This window comes from Misgurnus anguillicaudatus, chromosome 23, assembly GCF_027580225.2.
Source record: "Misgurnus anguillicaudatus chromosome 23, ASM2758022v2, whole genome shotgun sequence".
Lineage (NCBI taxonomy): Eukaryota > Metazoa > Chordata > Actinopteri > Cypriniformes > Cobitidae > Misgurnus > Misgurnus anguillicaudatus.
In genome coordinates this window covers 34,923,937-34,948,006 of record NC_073359.2, presented here as the reverse complement: position 1 = coordinate 34,948,006, position 24,070 = coordinate 34,923,937, and the positions used below count along the sequence as shown (strand labels likewise).

The following is a 24,070-nucleotide window of genomic DNA, read 5'->3' as shown; positions in this document are numbered from 1 at the left end:
AGTAAAGTTTGGTGGGGCTGATTCATTGAGGACTGTAACACTGCAGCTGTCAATTAACCAGGTTTCATATAGAAACAAAGTCCAGGTTGTTAGTGGTGATGAGATCATTAACTAAAAAGGATTTGTTCTATAGTGAACGGATGTTCAGAAGTGCTAACTTAACAGTAACTGCTTTTGGCACTGTATCAATCTCAGAATGACGTATAATAGGCAGTAGATTAGATAGAATTGCCGTGCGGCTGGAGAGGGCCTTTGTCTTTCTATCATATCTCAGGAAAGAGATAGGGAAAGCTAAAGGGACATTGGGCTCCCGCTTGTAAAAACATTTATGACTGTTACTGCTGTTGTAGCAGGGAACCAACACATATCAGTTACCAGTGCTGTTTGCAGATGAGGGCTGGTGTGATCCCTGACGTTGAGGCAGACTCAGCTGATGGATGATGCATGAAGAAAAAGATATTGTCTTTAAGCAACCTAGAACCTAGTTTGTTTGGGTGGATACCATCTGTGTTAAAAAGCTGTCGTTGACTCCAGAAGATCTTGAAATTGTCAATGTAATTCAGTCCTCTCATGGTGCAGGTTTTTTGCAGCCATGAATTTAAACTTAGAAGCAGAGAAAACAAATCTGTTCCTCCTGCTGGGAGTGGTCCAATGATGAATGATTGAACTTTGAGTCTTGCAAGTGTTCCAAAAAGTTCATTGAAATCCCCCTTAAGGAGCTCAGACTGCTCTTTCCGAATATCGTTCTTTCCCACATGTATGACAATCCGACTGACAGACTTATGTTTCATCAGAATGTTGCAAAGTTCCTTGTTAACATCAGAAACCGTTGCACGAGGAAAACAGTATGTACGGGTAGCCTTGCTTTCAATGTTTCTGACAATAGAGTCACCCAATATCAGCGTGCTTGTCGGCTGCTGTCTGAGCGGAGCGCCGCTGCCTATATGATATTGAGCGTCTGTTAGCTACTGGCTGATGTGATCTGTGTCCATTAACATTTGGGGATTCTTTATGTTGAGAAGGACCACGCTGCAGCTCCGCTGTATGTTCTGGCAGGGTCGGCAGCACCACAAGTAACTTTGTTTCGAGAACTGCAATCTTTTGTAGAAGTCGGTGGCAGTTTAAGCAGCAGGTGGATTGAGATCCAAAAGAAGATTTTTTTCTGTTTGAGTGTGGGCAGCTGTGTTGTCCTGTTTTAGGAATGTCAACTGCCGGCAATAGCAAACAGGTAGAGCGCTATGACATATGTTGAATATTTCAAATATCAAGGAATTCCAGGAATTTGTAGTTTTAGTTTGAGTGCCCAATTTTTTAGTTTGAGCACTGTGCTAAAATGCTGGTAGTTGAATCAAAAGATAAAAGCGAAAAGCAAAAGGCGCAAAGCACAGGGCGCAAGTAAAAGCGTCCGAACAGTAGCAAAGCAGGAAGAATTGCAGGAAGTATTGGTATATTATTCAAATAGAGTACGAACATAAATGTATGCTATTCTACCTGGAGTATATATTTGTGTTACAACAATATCAATGCTCGATGATGCATTTGGAGCTCACCTTTCTTTAAAAAAAACTGAGTGAGCAACTGCTTGCCCTCATTTGCCTTTCTCACTTTAAACTTCTTTTGTTTATGTTTTTGAGCCCCTGATTTTCCTTTCTTAAGGAAAGACATGACTCTTCCCCTGTCTTCCTAGTTCCAACTGATTCACCACAGGTCCGCACCAAAAGGACCTGACCTGCGGGTCGTACCATTTACATAGATTTGAGAGGGGTGGTGGGGCCCTGTACAGCATGAAAATTACTTTTTTTATACCAAACCAATGTCTAACTACAAGTTTAATTTTGTTAGTGCATGTATATGTATGTATATAAAACTGACTTCTAAGGGCCCCCCCCCTGACTCGGGCCCTGGGTACTCGGTACCCTTTACACCCCAGTCCGACACCCCTGTAGCCTATTTATATATTTAAAGTTTATTGTTTCAATTGTTTGTATTGTTAAAAAGGCGTGAACATTAAAGGTTGATTTTAATTCCTGTCTGCTGTTCATGATAATATGTGGATGAGACGAATAAAAAGGTGTGGGGGCGGCAGTGTTGGGCCGCGGGTCGGTTTTGGACATATAATTCACGTTGATGTGTCGGGTTACATCAGGGCCGGGCCGGGTTGTAATTTTCGAACCCATTGAGAACACTAGTTGAGGGGTCTGAAAACCAGTCAGTATCTGGTGCCACGCAGTGCAACACATCTCCACCTCAAAGAGTTTATCAAGTTTTTGATTGTGGCTTGTGGAATGTTGGTCCACTCCTCTTCAATGACTGTGTGAGGTTGCTGGATATTGGCAAAAGCTGTTGTATATGTCGATGCAGAGCATCCCAAACATGGTTAATGGGTGACATGTCCAGTGAGTATGTGTCCGGATTTGCTGGCAAAGAACCCATGCGCAGATGGCTGTAGTGGCTGCTGCTGCGTAGACGGCTGTAGTGTCTGCTGGTGCACAGACGGCTGTAGTGACTGCAGCAGCTGCAAGAGCTGGGGTGGAGCAAACTGCCGTGGCTGAGCAAACTGCAGAGGCTGGGGCTGAAGCTGTGCAGACTGCTGTAGCTGTGCAGACTGCAGGGGCTGTGGCTGTTTCTTACTGCTGTAGATATGGTTGAACAGACGGCTGAGGCTGTGGCAGCGCAGACGGCTGCAGGAGCTGTGGAGCTCTGGCCCTCTCTAGCAGCTGGTCCATCACGATCCGACCAGAGTCCGACAAACCCTGGGTCCCTGACTGGCTGAATCGTTCTGTCATGACTCACGGAGAGGAATGGGACCCAAGTGCAGGGAAGGTGAACTCAAAAGGGTTTGTTAACAAAAAAAGCCCACTTGGGGGCAAAAGACAAAAAATTCACAAAGATTCACAAGACTATGTGATCATGACAGTATGCTGACCATGCGAGAACTGGGATGTTTTCAGCTTCCAGGAATTGTGCAGATACTTGCAACATGGGGCTGTGCATCATCATTCTGCAACCTGAGATGATGGTTGTGGATGAATGGGCCTGAGGACAACAATGGGCCTGAGGATCTTGTCACAGTATCTCTGTGCTATCAAAATGCTATCAATAAAATGCACCTGTGTTCTTTGTCCATAACATACGCCTGCCCATACTATAACCCCACCGCCACCATGGGTCACTTGATCCACAACGTTGACATCAGCATAATTGCTCACCCACAAGAAGCCATACAAAAAATTGAAAACTGGGATTCATCCGTGAAGAGAACATCTCTCCAAATTGCCAAATGCCGTAAATGTCGTTTAGGACATATGCAAAATGATTTTGCAGCAGCTTTCCAGGTGGCTGGTCTCAGACATTCTTGAAGGTGAAGAAGCTGTATGTGGAGATCCTGGGCTGGTGTGGTTAAACGTGGTGTGTGGTTGTGAGGCTGATTGGATGTACTGCCAAAATCTCTGAAACACGTTTGGAGATGACTTATGGTAGAGAAATGTACATTCAATTCACCAGCAACACTGCCTCAAAACTTGCGACATCTGTTGCATTTTGCTGTGTGATAAAACTACACATTTTAGAGTGGCCTTTAATTGTGGCCAGCCTAAGGCACACCTGTGCAATAATCATGTGGTTTAATTATCATCTTGATATGCCATCTCACTGATTATCTCGGCAAAGGGGGAAGTGCTCACTTACACAGATTTAGACAGATTTTTGAACAAAATTTGAGAGAAAAAAGTCTTAGATCTTTGAGTTCAGCTCATAAAAAATGGGGGCAAAAACAAAAGTGTTGCATTTATACACTCACTGGCCACTTTATTAGGTACACCTTACTAGTACCGGGTTGGACCCCCTTTTGCCTTTAGAACTGTCTTAATCCTTCGTGGCACAGATTCAACAAGGTACTAGAAACATTCCTCAGAGATTTTGGTCCATATTGACATGATAACATCACAGAGTTGCTGTAGATATGTTGGCTGCAGATCCAGGGCACGAAGCTTCCGTTCCACCACATCCCAAAGATGCTCCATTGGGTTGAGATCTGGTGACTGTGGAGGCCATTTGAGTACAGTGAACTCATTGTCATGTTCAAGAAACCAGTCTGAGATGATTTGCACTTTATGACATGGCACATTATCCTGCTGGAAGTAGCCATCAGAGGATGGGAACAATGTGGTCATAAAGGGATGAACATGGTCAGAAACAATACATGATGCTCAATTGGTACTAATGGGCCTAAAGTTTGCCAAGACATATCCCCCACACCATTACACCACCACCACCAGCCTGAACCGTTGATACAAGGCAGGATGGAACCCTGCTTTCATGTTGTTGATGCCAAATTCTGACTCAAAGTCACTTAAATCACCTTTCTCTCCCATTATGACGCTCAGTTTGAACTCAAGCAGATCGTCTTGACCATGTCTACATGTCTAAATTCATTGAGTTGCTGCCATGTAATTGGCTGATTAGAAATTTGCATTAACGCGCAGTTGGACAGGTGTACCTAATAAAGTGGCCGGTGAGTGTATTTTTGTTCAGTATATTCAATATTAGCATTGTTGTATTTGAGAGTGTAGATGATGATGTGATGATAGATGTTTCCTCACCCGAGTATCTGTAGTTGACATTGAGGTTTCTTGAGTTCGTCACAGATCTGTTTGACTCCTGAATCCATCAGACGACTGTTGTTCATCTCAATCTCTTTCACACAGGAGAGAACAGCAGCTATAGCTGAACATTGTTTCTCTGTCAGCATACAATTATTCAGTCTAAACAGAAGAAACAACAACATCATCATCATCTACTAATACATCTGACAGTCTGTACTATACTGTACTGTATGAAGAGTCAACTCACATGATTTTCTTCACTTTACTATGAGAATCCATCAATAGAGCTGAGAGTTTCTCTCCATCCAGATCTCCCAGTTTATTACTACTCAGATTCAGTTCTTTAACCAGCAATGGATTTTCTTTAAAGATTTTATTGAAATGAACAAAAGCTTCTTCTGCAGCTGGACTCTTCAATAATCTACAAACACAACAACATCACTTTACATCTCAACATCATATTGATATTGTCATGTTATATCACTTCACATACTGTACTTCTCATTGATCGAATGTAGTATTGAGTTAGATTATGACAAATGGTTCCAGTATTCAGGTGAATTTATACCGCAGTTAAATGGTCCGGTCTTGAAGAATGTATGTCAGTAAGAACGCCAGTTAGAAATCAGATATGTAAATTGTTTCTAAAAGAAAGTGAGATAACACTGGATTATGGCTAAAGTAGCCAAAAGTAATCAAATTTATGGTTTGTAGAAAACATATGCAGCTTGAACAAATTTCATATATCTGACATTTGTGTCTGATGTGTTCCCATTTATTTAACTATGGCTGTCTGCCCCAGTCTAATTTGTCCAGCCATAGTTTCAAAGCGAAATGAAAATATTTGTACACTTCTCATAGGGTGGGTTGCACCAAGAAATCTGGTTACTAAATCTGGTTTAAATCAAAGCTTATTTAATCATTCTGTTGCACCGAACTCTAAAACCTGCTTACAATTAATCACGGTTACATTTAAACTGTCATTTTGATCCAGGTTTAAATTTTACAGTAAAACTAGATCTTCTTTAATCCTGCTGCTCCATTACATAAAACTCTGTTTTAAATCTCAGTTAAGGATTAACTTTAAACTTGCATGAGGAGGTTTAAATATTTTTTAAATGTGTGGCTAAATCATCAGAAACAGACCCCGCGAGCGTGGTAGCACTATTCAAAGATGCGCTTATTATAATGTCTCAACAGAGTGAGTTTGGTGGCTCAAAAAGATTATTATAAAATGTCAGTTCTGGTTCTTCATTCTGATTGGTTGAAACGCGTTCTAAGCCGTGATAAAATACCCCGGTAAACCCACGCCACTGTTGCGGCGTATTGATTTATGAAACTAAACACCACAGTCTTTAATCATATTTTTTATTTGTCTACAATTGCACAATTAATGGCGATATCCAGATAAATGTCAATAAATATTGTTGAGTCATCTCCTCGATTAAGAGAAAACGTTCCCTGAGGTGTTTCTATCTCAAATTCATATTTCCGCTATCCACTGGGTGGCGATCTTACCCAACTTAAACACTGACGCATTCACTCAACACTAAAAACAACGTGTTTTGATCAGGCTCTGAATCTGATCTCTTACAAAAGTTATTCACTAAAATGGTTATCTCTGCTTTAAGCTGAAAAATTGAGAGTTGATAATAGAACAAATTAAGGTAGGATGAAACGTTTTTTTGTTGTTGTTGTTTGACAGCTGATGGTCTGTTTTTTCATTTGATATTTTATGTTTATTTAGAGAAGATAATTTTTCTGTAAGGCAATAAACTAAAACTGGGTGGCAACTTAAAAAAAAAAAGTTGACGGGGAAAGAGTTAAGCATGCTTACAAGCGTATTTGATCTTCACTTCAACAGTTGCACGTAGGGCTGCACGATTAATTGATAATTAATCAAAACTGAAATTCAGAAACTGTAACCGACCCTATTTTATCATGTTGGTTATTTTTGGTTTTTAATCCTGTTAAAACTTTCCCTTTAAAACATACTACCGCGTGTGAGGTTACGTGGCTCCGCCCCATCCAGTCAGTAGCATAGAGACACATGGAGGAGAACGCAAACACTGTGTTAACTGAGCAGATCATCTAGTGCCAAAGAAAAACTTGCGTATGTGCGGGCAACCGTGACAAAACAACGGAATGCACGATCAGGTTTTTACCGCAAATCTGCATGACGCGTAAAAGTTTTATTTCACCTTGCGCTCAGTTGAATCTACAGATGAGTCTACGCAGCCCGGGTAAAGTCATAACATACCTCAGAATCGCGAGAAGACGCGGACAAGCAGGTTTAGACATGGCAGACATGAGAGAAAGAGAGAACGGGAGACCTTCTAGTCTACATTAACAGCAGAAACATTATAGATGAGAGTAAATGTCTTATATAGCAGTGCCCAGTTAAGGAAAACTGAATAGACGACAAGAAACGTGCAAAGGATACAATTACCATGCCACTCATATCATTATCTGGATATAACTTATTGTGTATCTTATGGCTAGAATTAGTCATGTGGGTTGTAAGAATCTTTGGTTCATAAGTTCCTATTCTGAAAGTTTCATCAATTGTGCATAATAACATGTGCAGCAACTGCATATGGTCAAGTCTATTTAGTATTTTTCAGTAATGCAGTTATTTTTGGGGGAAATGTGAATAATTGCATTGCAGGCTGATTTAAGGTGTGCCCTAAATTTCTTGCTTGTGCTCCTAAAATTTTCAGTCAGGGGGTACAGTACTCCTAATAACAAAAAAGTTAGTCTGGAGCCCTTAAGTACTAGACTTAAAAATAAGTTATTTATTTTCTACTTTTCTTTAGGAAACTTGAAGTATACAGTAAACTAAAATGTGACTGTTTTTATTTCAAGCAATGTGTGCTTTGATTTCAGTTGAAGTCAAAATGTTCAGTAAATAACCTTAACAACTAATACTTTCCTCTTCACTTTATTATTTTAAAATAAAAAAAGATAACAACAAATGCCCTTTCAATAGAAAAATATACCCCACCTTTAATATCTGAGCATATTTAAAATGCAAACCTTGCCAGCGAACTATGAGGCAAAAAATTATAATAATCGCTCATTAATCGTAACCGATGTCAAATGTTAAATTAACCGAGGTTTTGATTTCAGGTCAAATCGTTCAGCCCTAGCTGCACGATATAAATGTTAATGTATAAATTAGATAAATGTTGATTTGTAAAAATAAACATCACAGTCTTAAATCATATTTTCATTGTGTATTTGCTGTGTCTGTGTTGCTTGGGAACTATGCTCTGTTTCAGCCACACTTGATTCTGAGGAACTACTTTGTTTGGCGGAAAAGTAATATTTGTAGCCTACTAATATAATTACAACTTATTTGTGTTTTATTTTATGAAATCCTGCTATGCATATGAAGTTACCGTTTTATAAAAGCAATAAGCCCCGCAAAGCAGTGGTGTTACAGTGCATTTTATAACAGCTAAGGGGGTTTTACTACGCTTCACGTCATGCCTAACAACGCCCCTTATAAAATGCACTGGTAACCCACTGCTTTGCGGGGCTTATTGCTTTATTAACAGCACAGGTGACAGCTACCAATGCTCATATACGCTTCTCTAATGTCACACGCGCTCCAGTCAGAAACTGAAGGGCAGTGAATGAACGGACACATGGCGGCACTTCATGACAAATGCATCGGCACATCTTTTAAAATTTTTTTTATATCACAATATCTGAGCTTTGCAATATATCCTGCCACATTGCTCTGTTAATCAATACAATAGATTGTTTTAATAGATCGTCAAATGTTTTTATTTGAATCAGCCTTTTAGATTAGATGTCTGTAGTGATTTATAATACAAAAATTACATTTCCTTTTCCTGCATAAACTGTTTATTTCCTTTTTTGAATGACAACATCAACGTTGTTGCTGTTTAATTACACCGGCAAATTCATCACAGGTTGTAATACAGGTTAAAGTTTTAATTTATAACTTGTTAATCTGTGTTTAAATTTAAGTGGTGCAACACAACTCAACTCAAATTCAAATTAAACTGAGATCAACAAACCCTAGATTAGCTCTAAACTCTGCTTAATTTAATACTTGTTGGTGCAACCCATCCATAATATAATGTTGTTTTACACGCCATCATTTATTTGATTTTGTTTCAGCCACAACATAAAATTGACCATCAAAGAGAGATATCTGCACACCATGTTTTTTACTAGATTCACATGACAGGATCTGTACACCATGATGCATTGCTCACGGGAACTTGCAGGTCGGATAACACAAAATAACATTTATTAATAGCAGGTGGGTCATTAAAACATTAACTTTTGTTTATGAAAGCTCTCTCTCTCCCATCCAAACATTTACTTGTCCCTGACATGCGTTAAAGTTGGGCCCTGACCAGTGTCTAATATGTAATATTTAAAAGCTCTACTCACCTGACTTTCTTCAGTGCACAGTTTTGATCTTGTATTAAATCATAGATGAGTTTGACTCCTGATTCTCCAGGATCATTTCCTCTGAGATCCAGCTCTATCAGATGTGATGGATTTGATCTCAAAGCTGAACATAAAGCTTCATAACCTTCTTCTCCAATACTACAGTCTGAGAGTCTAGAAATAAATAATTAAGCTTCTGATTAGTTATTTCATTTGTTTAGTTTTCATTTCAATACTAAGATTATAAAAACTGGAATCTCAAAAAGATAAACGATGTACTATATAGTACTAATATATAGTTGCATTGTTAATATTTCATTACAATGGAAAGACATACATCATTATAAATATGTACCTGAGTGTCTGTAGTTTGCATTGTGGATTTCTCAACAGATCAGAGATCATCTTCATTCCTGAGTCTTCAAGTTTATTTCCACTCAGATCCAGATTTCTTATATGTGAAGGATTTAACCTAAATACTGATATCAGATCAGCACAACCTTCTGCTGTAATACAGCTGTTATTCAAACTAAAGAGAAAGAAAACAAAAAATAATTTAGTTTAATTCAGACACAACAAACATCTAAAAGAGCAGAAGAACAAACAAGTTAAACTAATCTTCTTCATGACTGTCTTCATCAGAATCAGATGTCACACAAAGTTAGATGAAATCTAAAAGAGTATTTCAATCCTTACCTGAGTTTGTTGAGTCTACAGTGTTTATCCTTCAGTAGATCACAGATCTGTTTCACTCTTGTGTTGTTTAGTTTATGATCATTCAGATTCAGATCTCTCTGGAGTAAAGGATTTATACCAAGAGTTTCACTCAGATACTTGAAGCCTTCAGCTGCAGAAGAACTTTTCAATAACCTGAAGAAAACAGAAAGTGTAATTAAACTAAACTTGAGATATAGGAAAAACAGTGTTGGAGCCACATTAGTTGGTATTCAAGTAATGGTAATTTTGTTATAATTTTGCTAATTAATTTGTGTACTATTATGATTTGCTCATATTAGTAATATATATTTTGACATTATTCTTTTTGTTGTTTGTTTAGTTAATTGTCTTTTTTGTTTATGTTTTGTCTTTATTTTTGTTCAGTTTAATAATTACAATATTTGATTTATACACCTGAGGGCAGTAGTGGGCACAGCACAGGTAAAGGTGAATATAGGTAGGAAGTAGGAGGTGTCCTATAGCACCTGGGTGACAGGCATATGGGTTTTTTTTACCAGCGTGAGAGATGCTGTATTGTTTGCTCAGTGGGAACAAATAAACCAGCCACAATCCTGAATCCAGCTTGAATTTGATTTATTTCTTACCTGCGTACATCACCTGCCCAGGGTGCTAGATGGTGTCGTTTGATGGTTTGATTTAAGTTAAATTTTCTTTTGTTTATTGACAAACGGCCACTACACACAGATCACGATAAATATTGTCATTGCTTCAGTGCTGTTAAAAACCATTTTACTCCTTTTACTTTCTTAAAGGTTTGTTTATTCAAATATTTGCTTTTTTATTATTTTTTATTTATTATTTACTCACTATACGTTGCTCAAATCAACAGAAAGAGGTATTTTGTGTTTTTTGGTTTCAATGAGAGTAAATGGGAATCGCTATTATAATGCAGGAACTTTAAACTCCTCAGAATCGTGTAAAGATGCATTAGAAATACAAATTTAAGGCAAATAAAAAAAAATCTGGATTAATTTAAGTTCAAGCAGATGAGCTTCAGTTTTGCTTTGTGTTTGCATTATGAGTGTTACAGAATATTTTAATGCTAATGTGAACTTAATGGTAAGTGTCACAGTTCTATTCTGTGTATCCCTGTTTCATGCCCTGATTTTGAAGTTCTGTTTTTGTCAGCCACGTCTGTAGTTTTGAGTAGTTATTTTGTTTATTGGTCTGTGTGCTGATTGTTCCCCAGGTGTGTCTTGTTATCCCTGATTACTCTGTGTATTTAGCCCTAGGCTGCGTCTGAAACCGCATACTATTCATCAGGTACTGAATGAGATGAAGTACTTACTTACTGACTGTTAAAACAGTAGGTACTATAGTATGAATGTGATTCGGACATGCTACATCCTTGATACATCACGTGACATACGTCGTCATCATGTCATGTCATACCAGCATGAAAATGGCATCACTGCTTTCACCTCTTCTTCTTCGTTGCATAACTCCGCTCCTGTGCAAGGCCGTAGCCAGGATTTTTCAAATACCGAGGACTTTTTTATTATTTACATTTTTTCCATATTACAGAATAATAATAAACATGTCCAAAATACGACATAGCACAAAATGTAATTGTGTCTGTGAGAATTTTGTTGGTGACTAAAAGCATCCAAAATAAATCAATGGTTACATTTCATCATCTGAAGTGTAAGTCACCCTTTGCCTAGAAACTGCAAAACTATTTTTTTCAAGAAGTTTCTTAAATTTTCAATTTAGGATGAATTTTTAAGAGTATAGAAGGAGTTTATATATATAATATGGGCTCTTAGTGGCTGCTTTTTCTTCAATATTCAGTGCAAGCCATCTATTTCAAAAAATATATTTTTTGGTTTCTAATAACAAAAACGAATCTGTTTGGCACAGCTATATTTTGTCTACAAAAGTAATTTCAAGCATTTAACCATAAGCCTTCAGATTTAATGATTTTAAGACCATAGTTAATATTTTAGTTAAGTGACCTTAAACTTTTGAGCAGTAGTGTAGGTTTTAATCTCATTGGTAGCCGTATTGCATCCCATATTGTAGGCTATTTGCTGCATAACCTTTAACTTTCTCATCTTCCCTTCTTCTCTGCTCATCTTTTGCTGTCTTTCCAAATGATAGTTAAGTTTGTTGCAGCCTTTTCATTTTCATTTGCTTTATTAGATTAGAATTACAGACGTGGAGAGACTCTTTCTTACGTTGCATGTTACACAAACATTCTTGCCTCTCTTGCATACTATTCTTGTATAGAAGCAGTGCTTATTATACTTTGTGTTTGCGACCGCTACCTTTGAGCTTGTTGTACTTCCATCGCTCTGTCGTTGTGGATGTGAGGGACTCGGGCGGACTGCACGTGAGGACCGGGCTGCTTGTGATTGTCTAGCAGCACCTGCTACTCGTTGAGTGTAGAGAATGATACATGCTCTCGCGTCAGTCTCCAACCACGACAGAAAAGATCGCTAGATTTGTCCTTTTTCGCTTTTTTAAGTTGCTAAATCTAGCGACAAAGTCATCAACAAGTTGGCAACACGGCACTGCTCGGACTTTGTATGTAGTGTATGAGCTAATCCTGCTTCTGGTTGGCTAATGATGGAAATTCAGCCAATCATCATTGATTATGTGGGTGTCCCACCCCCTCTAACATACACAGGCCAATCATCATCAGTTATGTGTTTCCCACCCCTCAACACACGCAAGAGAAAAACATTGCCTGTCTAATGAGAGTTTACTCGCTTCAGTGAGATTATTTATACTAATGCGCAGCATTTTAAGTAATGCTGTAAGGAAACAACGTTTATATATAACGCCGTTATTTCCATCACTGCACGTGATGATCCGTAGATGCAAAGATTGTCTCGTCAGCTATTTTCACATCAAAATGAAACGAAAGTTCAAGAAAAAATTACAGAGGACATGACCTCGGTGTCCTCAATGGTAGCTACGGCCATGCTCCTGTGGCATCATGGGATAGTGAAGTGTCCATCGTATACATGCTTCGAAATCTAACTGGAAGCAGATGATCATCCGGGTACTTTTTGCATACTGTTTTTGGAATACTACATATTCCGACATACTACTCGCCTCGCCTACTGCTTTTCACCTACTATATAGTATGTGAATAGATTTAGCTGTGTCTTGTCTTGATGGATTACTTATCAGGATTTTGGTGGTTTGTTTATTCTGTTTTATGCTATTATAATAAGTCTGCTGCATGTGGATCCACTGCCTCTGCCTGCTTCATCTCCAACATGTTAGTATGGTACCAGTGGTGTAGAAAATTCAAATTAGATCTTTTAGGTCATTGGAAGCTCCTCCCAAAAAGAAAAACTGGAGCCTATATGAACTTAAAGAGTAACTAAACCTTAACTTTTTTGACCTTTGGGTATAAAGTGTTTCAATGTTACAATATATGGTGTAAAAACATCTGAGTGCTGCCCTCTTCAGGATGAACGTGGCTACTGCAGTTGAATTTTCCTATTGGATGTTACGGTACTAGGTGCTGTACGAGCTTACAACGCCCTTGGTAGGAGCTCACCTCGCCATTGGGCGGCAGTGGTTCATGTAGGTTGTCTACAAATCGGAAGGTAGGTGGTTTAATCTCCGGCTCCACCTGACCAAGTATCGAAGTGTCCTTGAGCAAGACACCTAACCCCAGCTGCTCCCGACAAGCTGGATGGCGCCTTAAATGGCTGACACTGCCGTTGGTGTATAAATCTGTGAGTGAGTGTGTGAATGTGAGGCAATATGTAAAGAGCTTTGGATGGCCATGGGTCTATGAAAGCACTATTTAAATGCAGTACATTTACCATTGATACCCACCATGCCCTTGGCAGTATAAAACCATCTTGTTTTGTCAATTTTTAAAAAAATATTGCCAGTGGGTGGAGTCCAGGGGTTTAGTTATGCTTTAATTAGTAGACTCTTCAATTGTGTGTTTGGTAGTGTAGCAGTTCACACTCTACTTTGTTCCTGATGCTTTCTCTGTGGTGCTTAAGCTGTGTGTAATGTAAGTTTTGTTATCTCTACCTAATTGTTTGAAATATTTTGTACGTTGTTTATTGATTTATCTAATTGTTTACTTTGCATTTAAGTTAAACAACCACAGCCGCAGCCATAACCACAGGTGTTTACACATGAAATATGTACTGGCATTGGTGAAATGAAATGTTGAAATAGATACTGTGTCAGTTTCATGGTGTTTTAACCGACACCTCATTTTGTATGCCCTATTACAAACTAGCATTTAGTCTTTTACAAGTGGTGCCTATGCTCATACAAGTAGGTGTCCTTATTAACCATTTAATGCTTTATAAACTTTTACAGGGGTAAAATAAATGAAAAAAAAAACAGAGGTTTTCTAGTTTTACACAGCAGAGGCTTTTTGATGACCTATATACAAAATGTACACTCACCTAAAGGATTATTAGGAACACCATACTAATACTGTGTTTGACCACCTTTTGCCTTCAGAACTGCCTTGATTCTACGTGGCATTGATTCAACAAGGTGCTGAAAGCATTCTTTATAAATGTTGGCCCATATTGATAGGATAGCATCTTGCAGTTGATTGAGATATGTGGGATGCACATCCAGGGCAAGAAGCTACCGTTCCACCACATCCCAAAGATGCTTTATTGGGTTGAGATTTGGTGACTGTGGGGACCATTTTAGTACAGTGAACTCATTGTCATGTTCAAGAAACCAATTTGAAATGATTCGAGCTTTGTGACATGGTGTATTATCCTGCTGGAAGTAGCCATCAGAGGATGGGTACATGGTAGTCATAAAGAGATGGACATGGTCAGAAACAATGCTCAGGTAGGCCGTGGCATTTAAACGATGCCCAATCGCCACTAAGGGGCCTAAAGTGTGCCAAGAAAACATCACCCACACCATTACACCATTGCATTAATGAGAAATTGAACAGGTGTTCCTAATAATCCTTTAGGTGAGTGTATATACAACATGTATATTAGAAAATAATGAAACTACGTCTAGCAATGTTCGTTGTTTTATCTTTAATATGCAGGTACTATAATCTATGTAGTCTTTTCTACTTGTAATAAAAGCTCAGTTTTGTTATTTATGAATGCAAATTCACCTGTTGTCAGTCATCTAATGTTGTGTATATATGCATCTATGTTCAATCAGTTGTCTTACTCAAGTTTACTATATTTCTTGTGACTGAGGATGAGGTTCATCAGCAAACACACACAGACAACAGCTGCTAAACCTCTCACCAACAAATACATTTTATACCTAATATATAAATGTAAAAAAATACAAAATGGCAATGCTTTATATTATTATTTTATATTGATATTGAACTTTATTCATTAACTAGAGAACCGTGAAGTTTAACTGGTATTCGTACAGACTACTGAATTTTTGGTACCGTGTCAACTTTATGAAAAACTATGAGAAGGATAATGGCATTGTCTCCATACTACACTTAAAATAATAGTAAAGCTTTTCTTTGTGTACATATACAGTATCCTTATAAGTACAATTTTAGTAACATTATTTGTGTCAACTTCAAAAATGATGTTTATTGTCCCCCCAACTGTTAAATTAAATGTAGGCCCATGATTGAGTCATTAGAATATTAAATTAATATCTCTATAAATAATTATCCTTATTCAACATGACTTACCTGACTTTCTTCAGTGCACATTTAGGATCTTGTATTAAATCATAGATGAGTTTAACTCCTGATTCTCCAGGATCATTTCCACTGAGATCCAGCTCTGTCAGATGTGAAGGGTTTGATCTCACAGCTGAATATAAAGCAACATAACCTTCTTCTCCAATACTGCAGTCTGAGAGTCTAGACACACAAAATAATGATTATCCATTTTTATCTTGAATGTATTTTTCTTCAAATTCTATAGCGTGAAAAATAATTCTTTATTACTGAAAACAGAATCAAATCTTCTTTTTTAGTTTACTACAGTAGTTTACAATGATTTATTTGTTACGAAAACAGAACGTTTTTATTTAATAATTTAATACTTTTTTTTAAAACTTTAATAATCCCACACAAAGACATTTGTTGATGTAATGTTGTTACCTGAGTTTGTGTAGTTGACAGTTTGTATTTTCTAATCCGTTGTGAAGTTTCTTGACTCCTGAATCCTGTAGATTATTGTTGCTCATGTCGAGCTCTTTTAGACCGGGCTTTGATCTTAAAACTGAAGCTAAAGCTGAACAACTTTCTTCTGTTAGACCACAACCACTTAATCTGAAATATTACACAACACAAACTTCATTTATACACAACACTCTTATCATGGGTGTGTATTATAAGACTCAGTTTCGAAGGAACTTCAATGCTGCTTCATGAAATGACACTATGGGAATGTGAAATCTTAGTACAACTACGAAGCCCTTATAAAGGTGTGGAGAGATGACATAAGTGACTGCAGAACCAGAAGGTATAAAAGGAAAGTGTAAACATAGCATGTTAGCTTCTGCCATTTCAGCAAACCTTATTTGTTATTTGTTTGTCCAAATATTGTTTGTCTGTCTTACAAATATGGGCAGTCAGTCATTAGAATGTGTTAGGGGGTGTGCACACCAAAGCTTTTAAACACAGCTGAAAACGCCAGGCGGACACTGTCTGTCAGCTTTCTTCAGCTGAGTGCTTTGATTGCTTGATACCTCTGCTTTGTTTATCAGCAGGGCCGGCCCTGGCCAATTTGCTGCCCTAGGCAAGACTTCACCTGGTGCCCTTTAGAATCATTTTGTTCATAAACTTACACAGAAAAAAATGCACAGCTTTGTCTAGTTTTTCTTAATTTTGAAAATATTTTGGAAACACACGCATGCACACACGCACACATACACACAATACCCTGTCACTCAGGCATTTGATCTTGACATTGTCACTGAAAAGGCAGTTTAAAATATAAACCCAGAATTCAGCGAACGTCAAGAACAAGAAAACGGAAACAACAATCAGACAGAGATGCAGGATTTAAATTACGTTACACGAACCATGTTTAAATTTCAATGTTTCTGGACGGAAATACCAACTTTGTCTGGTATTAATAAGCTGCACATTGGAGTGCTGGCTGCTCCCCGCGGTGCTGAAGACGCGTGATGGCACATACACAGATATTTACGTGCAATCTATTGGAAAGCGGAGGAGTCATTAGTTGGGTTAGTAAAATAACGAAATTATAGCTTTTAAAAAGAAGAAATTTTTTTAAGAGATATATTTTTTAAAAAAGTTTAAAAGTGCACAACTCTTCTCAAGGGGAAGAATACTTTTCCCCTTCCGTGCAACCTATCGGAAAGCGCAGGTGAGAGTTAGTTGGGTTAGTAAAATAATGAAATTATAGATTTAAATACAAAATAGTATTTATATAAAGAGAAATATTGAAATAAAAAAGTGCTGAACTCTTCTTAAGTGGAAGTAATAAAGTAAAATAACGAATAATAATTATATAATAACGAATAATAGTTTCCAATAGGTTGCACGTAAATATCTGTGCATGTGCCACCAGTACTGTGTCTGAGCGCGTCTTCAGCACCACGGCCAGCACTCCAATGCGCAGCTTATTAATACCAAACAAAGTGTACAAGTTGGTATTTCTGTGTAGAAACATTGAAATTTAAACATGGTCTTGTGTAACATTATGTAAATTCCACGTCTCTGTCTGATTGTTGTTTCCGTTTTCTTGTTCTTGACATTTGCTGAATTCTGGGTTTATATTTTAAACTGCCGCTTCAGTGCAGTATAGCCAAAGCTATTTAACAAGCACGATCTTCCGAGATTATATGCTACTAATAATTCATCAATAACTGCTGTTTTCTTGTGCAAAATTAAATATTTATAGTTAAATGTTTATATACATATATTAAAAAAAAATAATAATTTGGGCGCACGGACGCCCCAAGGGGTCGGCGGCGCCCTTAGCATTTGATTAGGCTACATTTTTGTTGAGGAAATTATTAAATCCACTGTAAATGGCTTCAGCGTGGTCCTGCGCTTACTGATAGTGCATCCAGCAGCAAAAGCGGAGCACAAGCCCGTGTAAAATGTTAGAAATGAAGCCTGAACCCGTCGGGTTCGGGCAAAGATCTTCAGCTCTAAAATAGCCGTTATTTTCTCTGGTAACTTAAATTTAAAATTAATCTCGTCTCGTCGTTTGTCCTTTACATCTGACTTTGTTGACACACACCATGTGTGCCACCAGAGCAGACCTAAAACTTTTTCTTTTTTGTTTTGTGTGCGGGTTGCAACCATAAAATCACCTAAACCTTAATCGCAAATCATTATTTATTCGTCAAATAACGTTTCCATCAGCGTTTATCGCATAAGCCATATATCGATCAAGATAAAATCCAATGAGAGCGAACTTATTTTTTTTTTTTTTGAGTCGATATTCATGAAATTCAGTCGAATTTTACTGTTTCCATAAGGCATTTTTCTTTCGATATCACTTAATTCGGATAAAAACATGTCGATGGAAACATGGCTAGAGTTTGCTTTTATTTCTAAGTAAAGACAGACCTGAGGAATATGGCAGTTTCTCAATCTGAAGGCTGCAGCCTCCGGAGGTCGCATATTCAGGCTGCATACGTCATCCAGCTTGGTCTATTTCAGAGAATTACATTCACAAGTCATAGGCATATTACAACAATTTACAATTAACTAAAAATAATAGTCAACTTTATAATTGTTAATATTCAGAATTAAGGCAGTCTTGATGACGTATGCAGCCTACAAATGCGACCTTTGGAGGCTGTAACCTTGACGCGCCGTGTCGCTTCTAGGACAACTCTGAGGTATTGATAGCGTCTATTTCAAAATGCAAAACATATGTTAGCAGCCAATGTTAATCGTTAATGATTTGGGACAAATATGATGTTATTTAATGTTAAACTATGTAAACTATGAGTGGCGCTCTGTGGCGCGACAGGGATTTGAACAACTTCCTGAGTCGTTTCTAGGTGGCGCAAACAGGCGCCACCTGTCACACCGGTGTGCGTATACTCATAGAAAGCAATGTGTTGAGTTTTTTAGAACGGCGCGGCGCTGAGCTGTGCGTCCTGTGTGCGACCCGCTTTAGAAGGGCTTTCTTTAGCTCCCTTCGAACCTTTACAGTCAGCTTCAGACAAACATGTATCCTTAAGCTGACTTTTTTGCTTGTCATTACCTCTCTGAGGAGGAGATTTAGGGCCAATCCCATTTCTCTGTCTTACCCCTTCCCCTTACCCCTACCCCTTAGTTTTGCACGTTCACGTGAGAGTAAGGGCTATCCCAATTCTCGTTTTGATCAAGGGGTAGGGCTAAGGGCAAGTGGTAGATACCCCTTGATACCAAGAATTTCCGCGAGCTTACTTGAAACCAAGGGGTACCCAGAATACCCTGCGCAACCGGCAAAAATGTAAGTATTTTCGGCTTAATAATTAATTTAAAAATTACTAACGTCTTGTTTTGTGCTCTACACAGTCCTGTTCATATATATTTGAATTATGTTCTTAATTTAAATGTTTTAAAATTTCGCTAGTTTGCTACGCTAACGTTACGTTGCTGATTTGCACAACATTCCCGTATTTGCTGATTTGCACAACATTCCTGTATTTCTCTAACTAGCCATGAATGGACTGCATGCTTGTTTACAGTTTTAACTAAATTCCATTAACGTTAGCAGCGAATTTCGTTTGATATCAGTGCATAACACTACTTGCTTTGGAGACATCGGTACGTGCTTTACGTATACCGTCCTGTATCACACAGGGACGCCAGAAGAAACTCGGCGGCTGATTCACTTTCGCTTACACTTGCACTCGGCATCTTGGAAGTTTGTGATCAACATTTGTCGCGTCTGGTGATGTTGCAGCCAGCAAACGTCGATGTATGATGACGTAACCGTAACCAAGCGGTGTCTCATTTCATAGGGGTATGTTTTCACCCCTAGCACTTAACACTTGGTTTTGAGGAACAAGGGCTAGGGGTAAGACGAAGTGGTAGGGGAAGGGGAAGGGGTAAGACAGAGAAATGGGATTGGCCCTTACAGGTGCTTTCTATATCCCCATCTTGTTTGAAGTTTGCTCCAGAGAATATTAGAATCATTCTTAACTTGATATTGTGTTTAATTCCAAAGGTTCCAACCTGAACCCTTAGTTCTACAGGCATTTCATCTTCCTCCTCACAAGTTGTCGGACCATGAAAGACTTTACCTCTTATGTCTAGTTAAGGCTTTGCAGGAATATATTAATAGTTCTTCTTTGTGGAGAAAAGGCAGATTTCTTTGACCATGGCACACATGATGTCAGCTGCTGGCTAAAATATGATTGGATAAATGCTCTATCATAAATATACACTATGAAATAAAGATAATAGACGTTATGGTATTCATTTAATACACATTCATGGAAAATATATTAAAATATAAATCAGTGATTGAGATTTAGACAGCCTGCTGGCGTATCCCCATAGTGTCATTTCATGATCTCGTTCCCTTTCTCAGGGAACCAAGGTAACATACGTAATCTAGATGTTTACTTCATTCACAAACTCATTTCAACACAAGACAAATAAACCAGCAATCACGTTACAATAACAATACACTTAAATTAATAATTTCTTCTTCATTAAAACCCATGGTATTAAAAAATGTCTTGACTTTATACTCACATGAGTGTGTTGAGTCTACAGTGTTTATCCTTCAGTAGATCACAGATCTGTAGCAGTCTTGAATCTTGTAGTTTATGTTCATTCAGATTCAGATCTCTCTGGAGTAAAATCTCTTTACCAACAACTTTATTCAGATACTGATGACCTTCTTCTGCTGAAGGACTCTGTAAAAATCTGGAGACAAAAGTTGAATTATCTGTCACAACATAATATAGTAGATTGTTTGAAAATTGTAATATCTATTTATTTATTAACACAATTCCAGGGCACCCAGGAATATTTTCATGGAGAGAACTAGTTAATCCATAAGGTGATCGATGCACAAGTTAGGAAAAGCACATCTGGCTCTCCAATTCACCGGCATGTCTTTAGACTGTGGGAGGAAACCAGAGTACCTGGAGTATGTGTTATTGTAGTTGTATATGCTCTAGTTTTTAAGCCATTACTAGCACATCCATCCATTATAAATTAAATCTTTACAATAGGTTGATAAATGTGTTCTGAAGTGAGGTCTAATATTAATATTTTTAGCTTATTTAAAAATTAATATAATGTATGTTAATGTAAACAGACAATATGAGTGATATCAGTTCTATTGGCTCTAAAAATGATGTTTGGCACATTTGTACAAAAATGAACAATGCAGGTCTATGAAGACTTGTCGTCCATTAAATATCCCCAAAATGGCAGCTGTAACGATGATCATTTGAAGCCAAAGACTGAGGTATCAAGGCCCCGCCTATTTTCCCATTTGACTTAATTACAGACACACAAATCATGTTGTCAAACTGCATCTAACTAACATAAACCAAACTTAGAAAAACAATCACTTAAAAGCACTTTTGTGTTTATCAGTGTAATAAGAAATAACTAAAATCACAGAAACCATATTTGGAAATGTTTTTTTTTTTATGTATAATTCACCTCAATTGCGTTTACAGAGGGTGAGGTTTATGACCTATACTGCAGCCAGCCACCAGGGGGAAATCAAAAAGTTTTGTCTTCACTTTGCAGGATGTGTGTAGCACACCTGGTCAGTTCTCATTGGTTCTTGTGTGCCTAGTGTGACTAGTTGTAATATTCCCGTTTCATCACATGACACTCAAGAACCAATGAGATTATACGTTTGTCTACATCTAGGGCACGGTCAAACTCACACCAGTGCGCAACGTTTTGCTACGGTTTCCGGGTTGAACGACATGTTTCCTTGAAACGGTGTGCAACGGAATGCAACAGGTTTTAGAAGCGTTTTCTTTTGTTTGGTGGGTGTGTCAGAAATGTCAGCCCAATCAGCGGCAAGATGTATAAAACCACGCGATAGTAACGAGACAGCTTGCTCAATGGGTTCAAGTTGTAATGTTGTCTTTCATTCTGGATGGCAAGGTCAGTGACTCTAACATCAACGATATTTTACAGTATTAAACACACATTTATAACGATTTCATCAGGCTTCAGAAACATTTAAAAAAGAACACAAAGAATGGCCTCTCAGCTAACGTAGTTGCAACTCTTGCGTCATCACAACAGGGTGTTCAATGCATCACCGTTTCTGTTTAATAAACGTTGTGCAACGTTTTGTCGGGGCTGAACGCAGCCCTGGAGGCTGTGCTAGGATAATATTTAATATAACTCTGATTGCGTTCAGCTGATGATTTTGATTATTAAGTGAAAATTATGAGGGAATTTTCATTTTTGTAAACAACCTTAAGTGTCTTTCCTGGGTTCTATAATAGCTGGAATTGTTTATAAATAATCTGACTGTGTATTTTTATGAGAATACTCACCTGACTTTCTTCAGTGCACATTTGTGATCTTGTATTAAATCATAGATGAGTTTGACTCCTGATTCTCCAGGATCATTTCCACTGAGATCCAGCTCTATCAGATGTGATGGGTTTGATCTCACAGCTGAATATAAAGCAACATAACCTTCTTCTCCAATACTACAGCATGAGAGTCTAGAGAAAAGAATTAACACTTTTTTTTATTTTTTTTTAAATAACACTGCTCTTATCATCCTTTCAGGGGATAATAACAATCTGTGGAATAACAATCATCTGAATATAATGTTTTCTTACTGTACCCTTTAAAATAATCTAGTTTATTGTCACTGAGAGAGCATACAGTACCTAGTTAGCATAATACATGCTCAACCACCTTCATATAAAACACAACGTCTCCTGTAGTTTCTTTAACTCTTTCGCCGCCAGCGTTTAAAAAAACAAGTTGCCAGTCAGCGCCAGCATTTTTCATGATTTTCACAAAAGTTTAATGCCTTCCAGAAATGTTCTTCTTTAAATATATAATCATACAATATATTAAATGAAAGAACAGATCCTCTGCTTTCAAACAAAAATGTTTGATCATACCTTCATTTGTTCTCTTTTATCACCTCTCAAATATGGGTAGGTTTCTTCAAAAACACCAAATTTTGAGCAAAAAGCTGAGATAAATCAATTTTTGTGAAGGACTTTTAATAGAGATCAGATTCAGAGCGATCCTCAAAACTTAAACAAACATACAGCTGCTTGCCCTAGAGTGATACTTCCGGGTTTATAAGTTGGCAGGGAAGCGTTATCCCTTGATTGACGTGATAACTCCTCAATGGCGGTGAAAGAGTTAAAGGTCACGTTGTTCCTGATCCCATTTTTAAACTCTAATTAGTGTGTAATGTTACTATAATAGCATAAATAATATCTGCAAAATGATAAAGCTCAAAGTTCACTGCCAGGCAGTGGCGGTTCTAGACAAATTTCACTAGGGGGGCCAAGGAGGGGCCAGTGTTTTACCAGAGGGGCACATAAAAAATGGCAAGAAGTTATATTTAAAGATTATAGGGGTGGTTACAGGAATTACTTTAAGATAGGACTAGGCCTTAGTTTAATTAGGAAATATAACTAGTTTTAACATACATTATACATTACTTGTGTGCATTTTGAAGCAAAACAAAGGGCACTGGTGTATTTTAAGATATGACATTGCTAGTTGTTTTCAGTTTGGACATCTCTTACATTTATTTTAGTCTAGGACTAGTCTAATCCCTTTCCGGGAAACTGGCCCGTAAACTTTATTTTACTTTACAATCATATAAATATTTATTTAATACAAAAGTGAGTGCAGGAGGGGAGCTTGGCTCTTTTCTAAAGCCCCCCAACCGAAAATCATGTGAGCCTACTCAATAAACTTTATGAAATGCAAACTTTTATAAAGACAAACGTTTGTTTTAGTTTAGATATAAACACAAATTGCTAGACAGTTAGGGACCACAATCTACTCAATATTTAAAATAATATTTATTTTACATTTTAATATGTAATATTTAATTATACTCCTCCAATTTTATGCACGTATATGTAAGAGCATAATTACAGCGCTTTTTACAATGTGTAAACTTTAAAAAGTTAGTGAGATTTTGGTTTTGCCGGTTGTTGATGAGTAACAGCTGTGAATGATCACAACGCGCAGCCAGGTCACAGGAGAATAAGTGAACAGTGTCCCAATGTCAAGTCAGCTAGAGTCCTTACCAGTGCCCAAACCTGCATACTCATTCACAACATTGGGAGATTGGGAACGAATTGAGACACTCACCGAGCAGCACCCGCAGGCGGTTACAGTGATTGGATGCGCCGCTCTAATTTGCCCGTGTAGAACGTTGCGTCGCATTAGTTCC

General features: G+C 37.8%; 1 protein-coding gene across 1 annotated transcript in view; it reads right to left on the bottom strand.

Annotated features, from left to right (window-relative positions):
* Positions 1 to 24,070, bottom strand: part of LOC141359408 (uncharacterized) — a 108,788-nt gene that overhangs the window by 14,329 nt on the left and 70,389 nt on the right. Inside the window, exons 25-31 of the mRNA XM_073861810.1 lie at positions 22,185 to 22,358; positions 20,401 to 20,574; positions 15,823 to 15,993; positions 15,406 to 15,579; positions 9,732 to 9,905; positions 9,391 to 9,564; positions 9,036 to 9,209 (exon numbers count right to left, since the gene is read on the bottom strand). Of these exons, the coding sequence (XP_073717911.1) occupies positions 9,036 to 9,209; positions 9,391 to 9,564; positions 9,732 to 9,905; positions 15,406 to 15,579; positions 15,823 to 15,993; positions 20,401 to 20,574; positions 22,185 to 22,358 (1,215 nt within the window). The remainder of the gene's footprint in view (positions 1 to 9,035; positions 9,210 to 9,390; positions 9,565 to 9,731; positions 9,906 to 15,405; positions 15,580 to 15,822; positions 15,994 to 20,400; positions 20,575 to 22,184; positions 22,359 to 24,070) is intronic.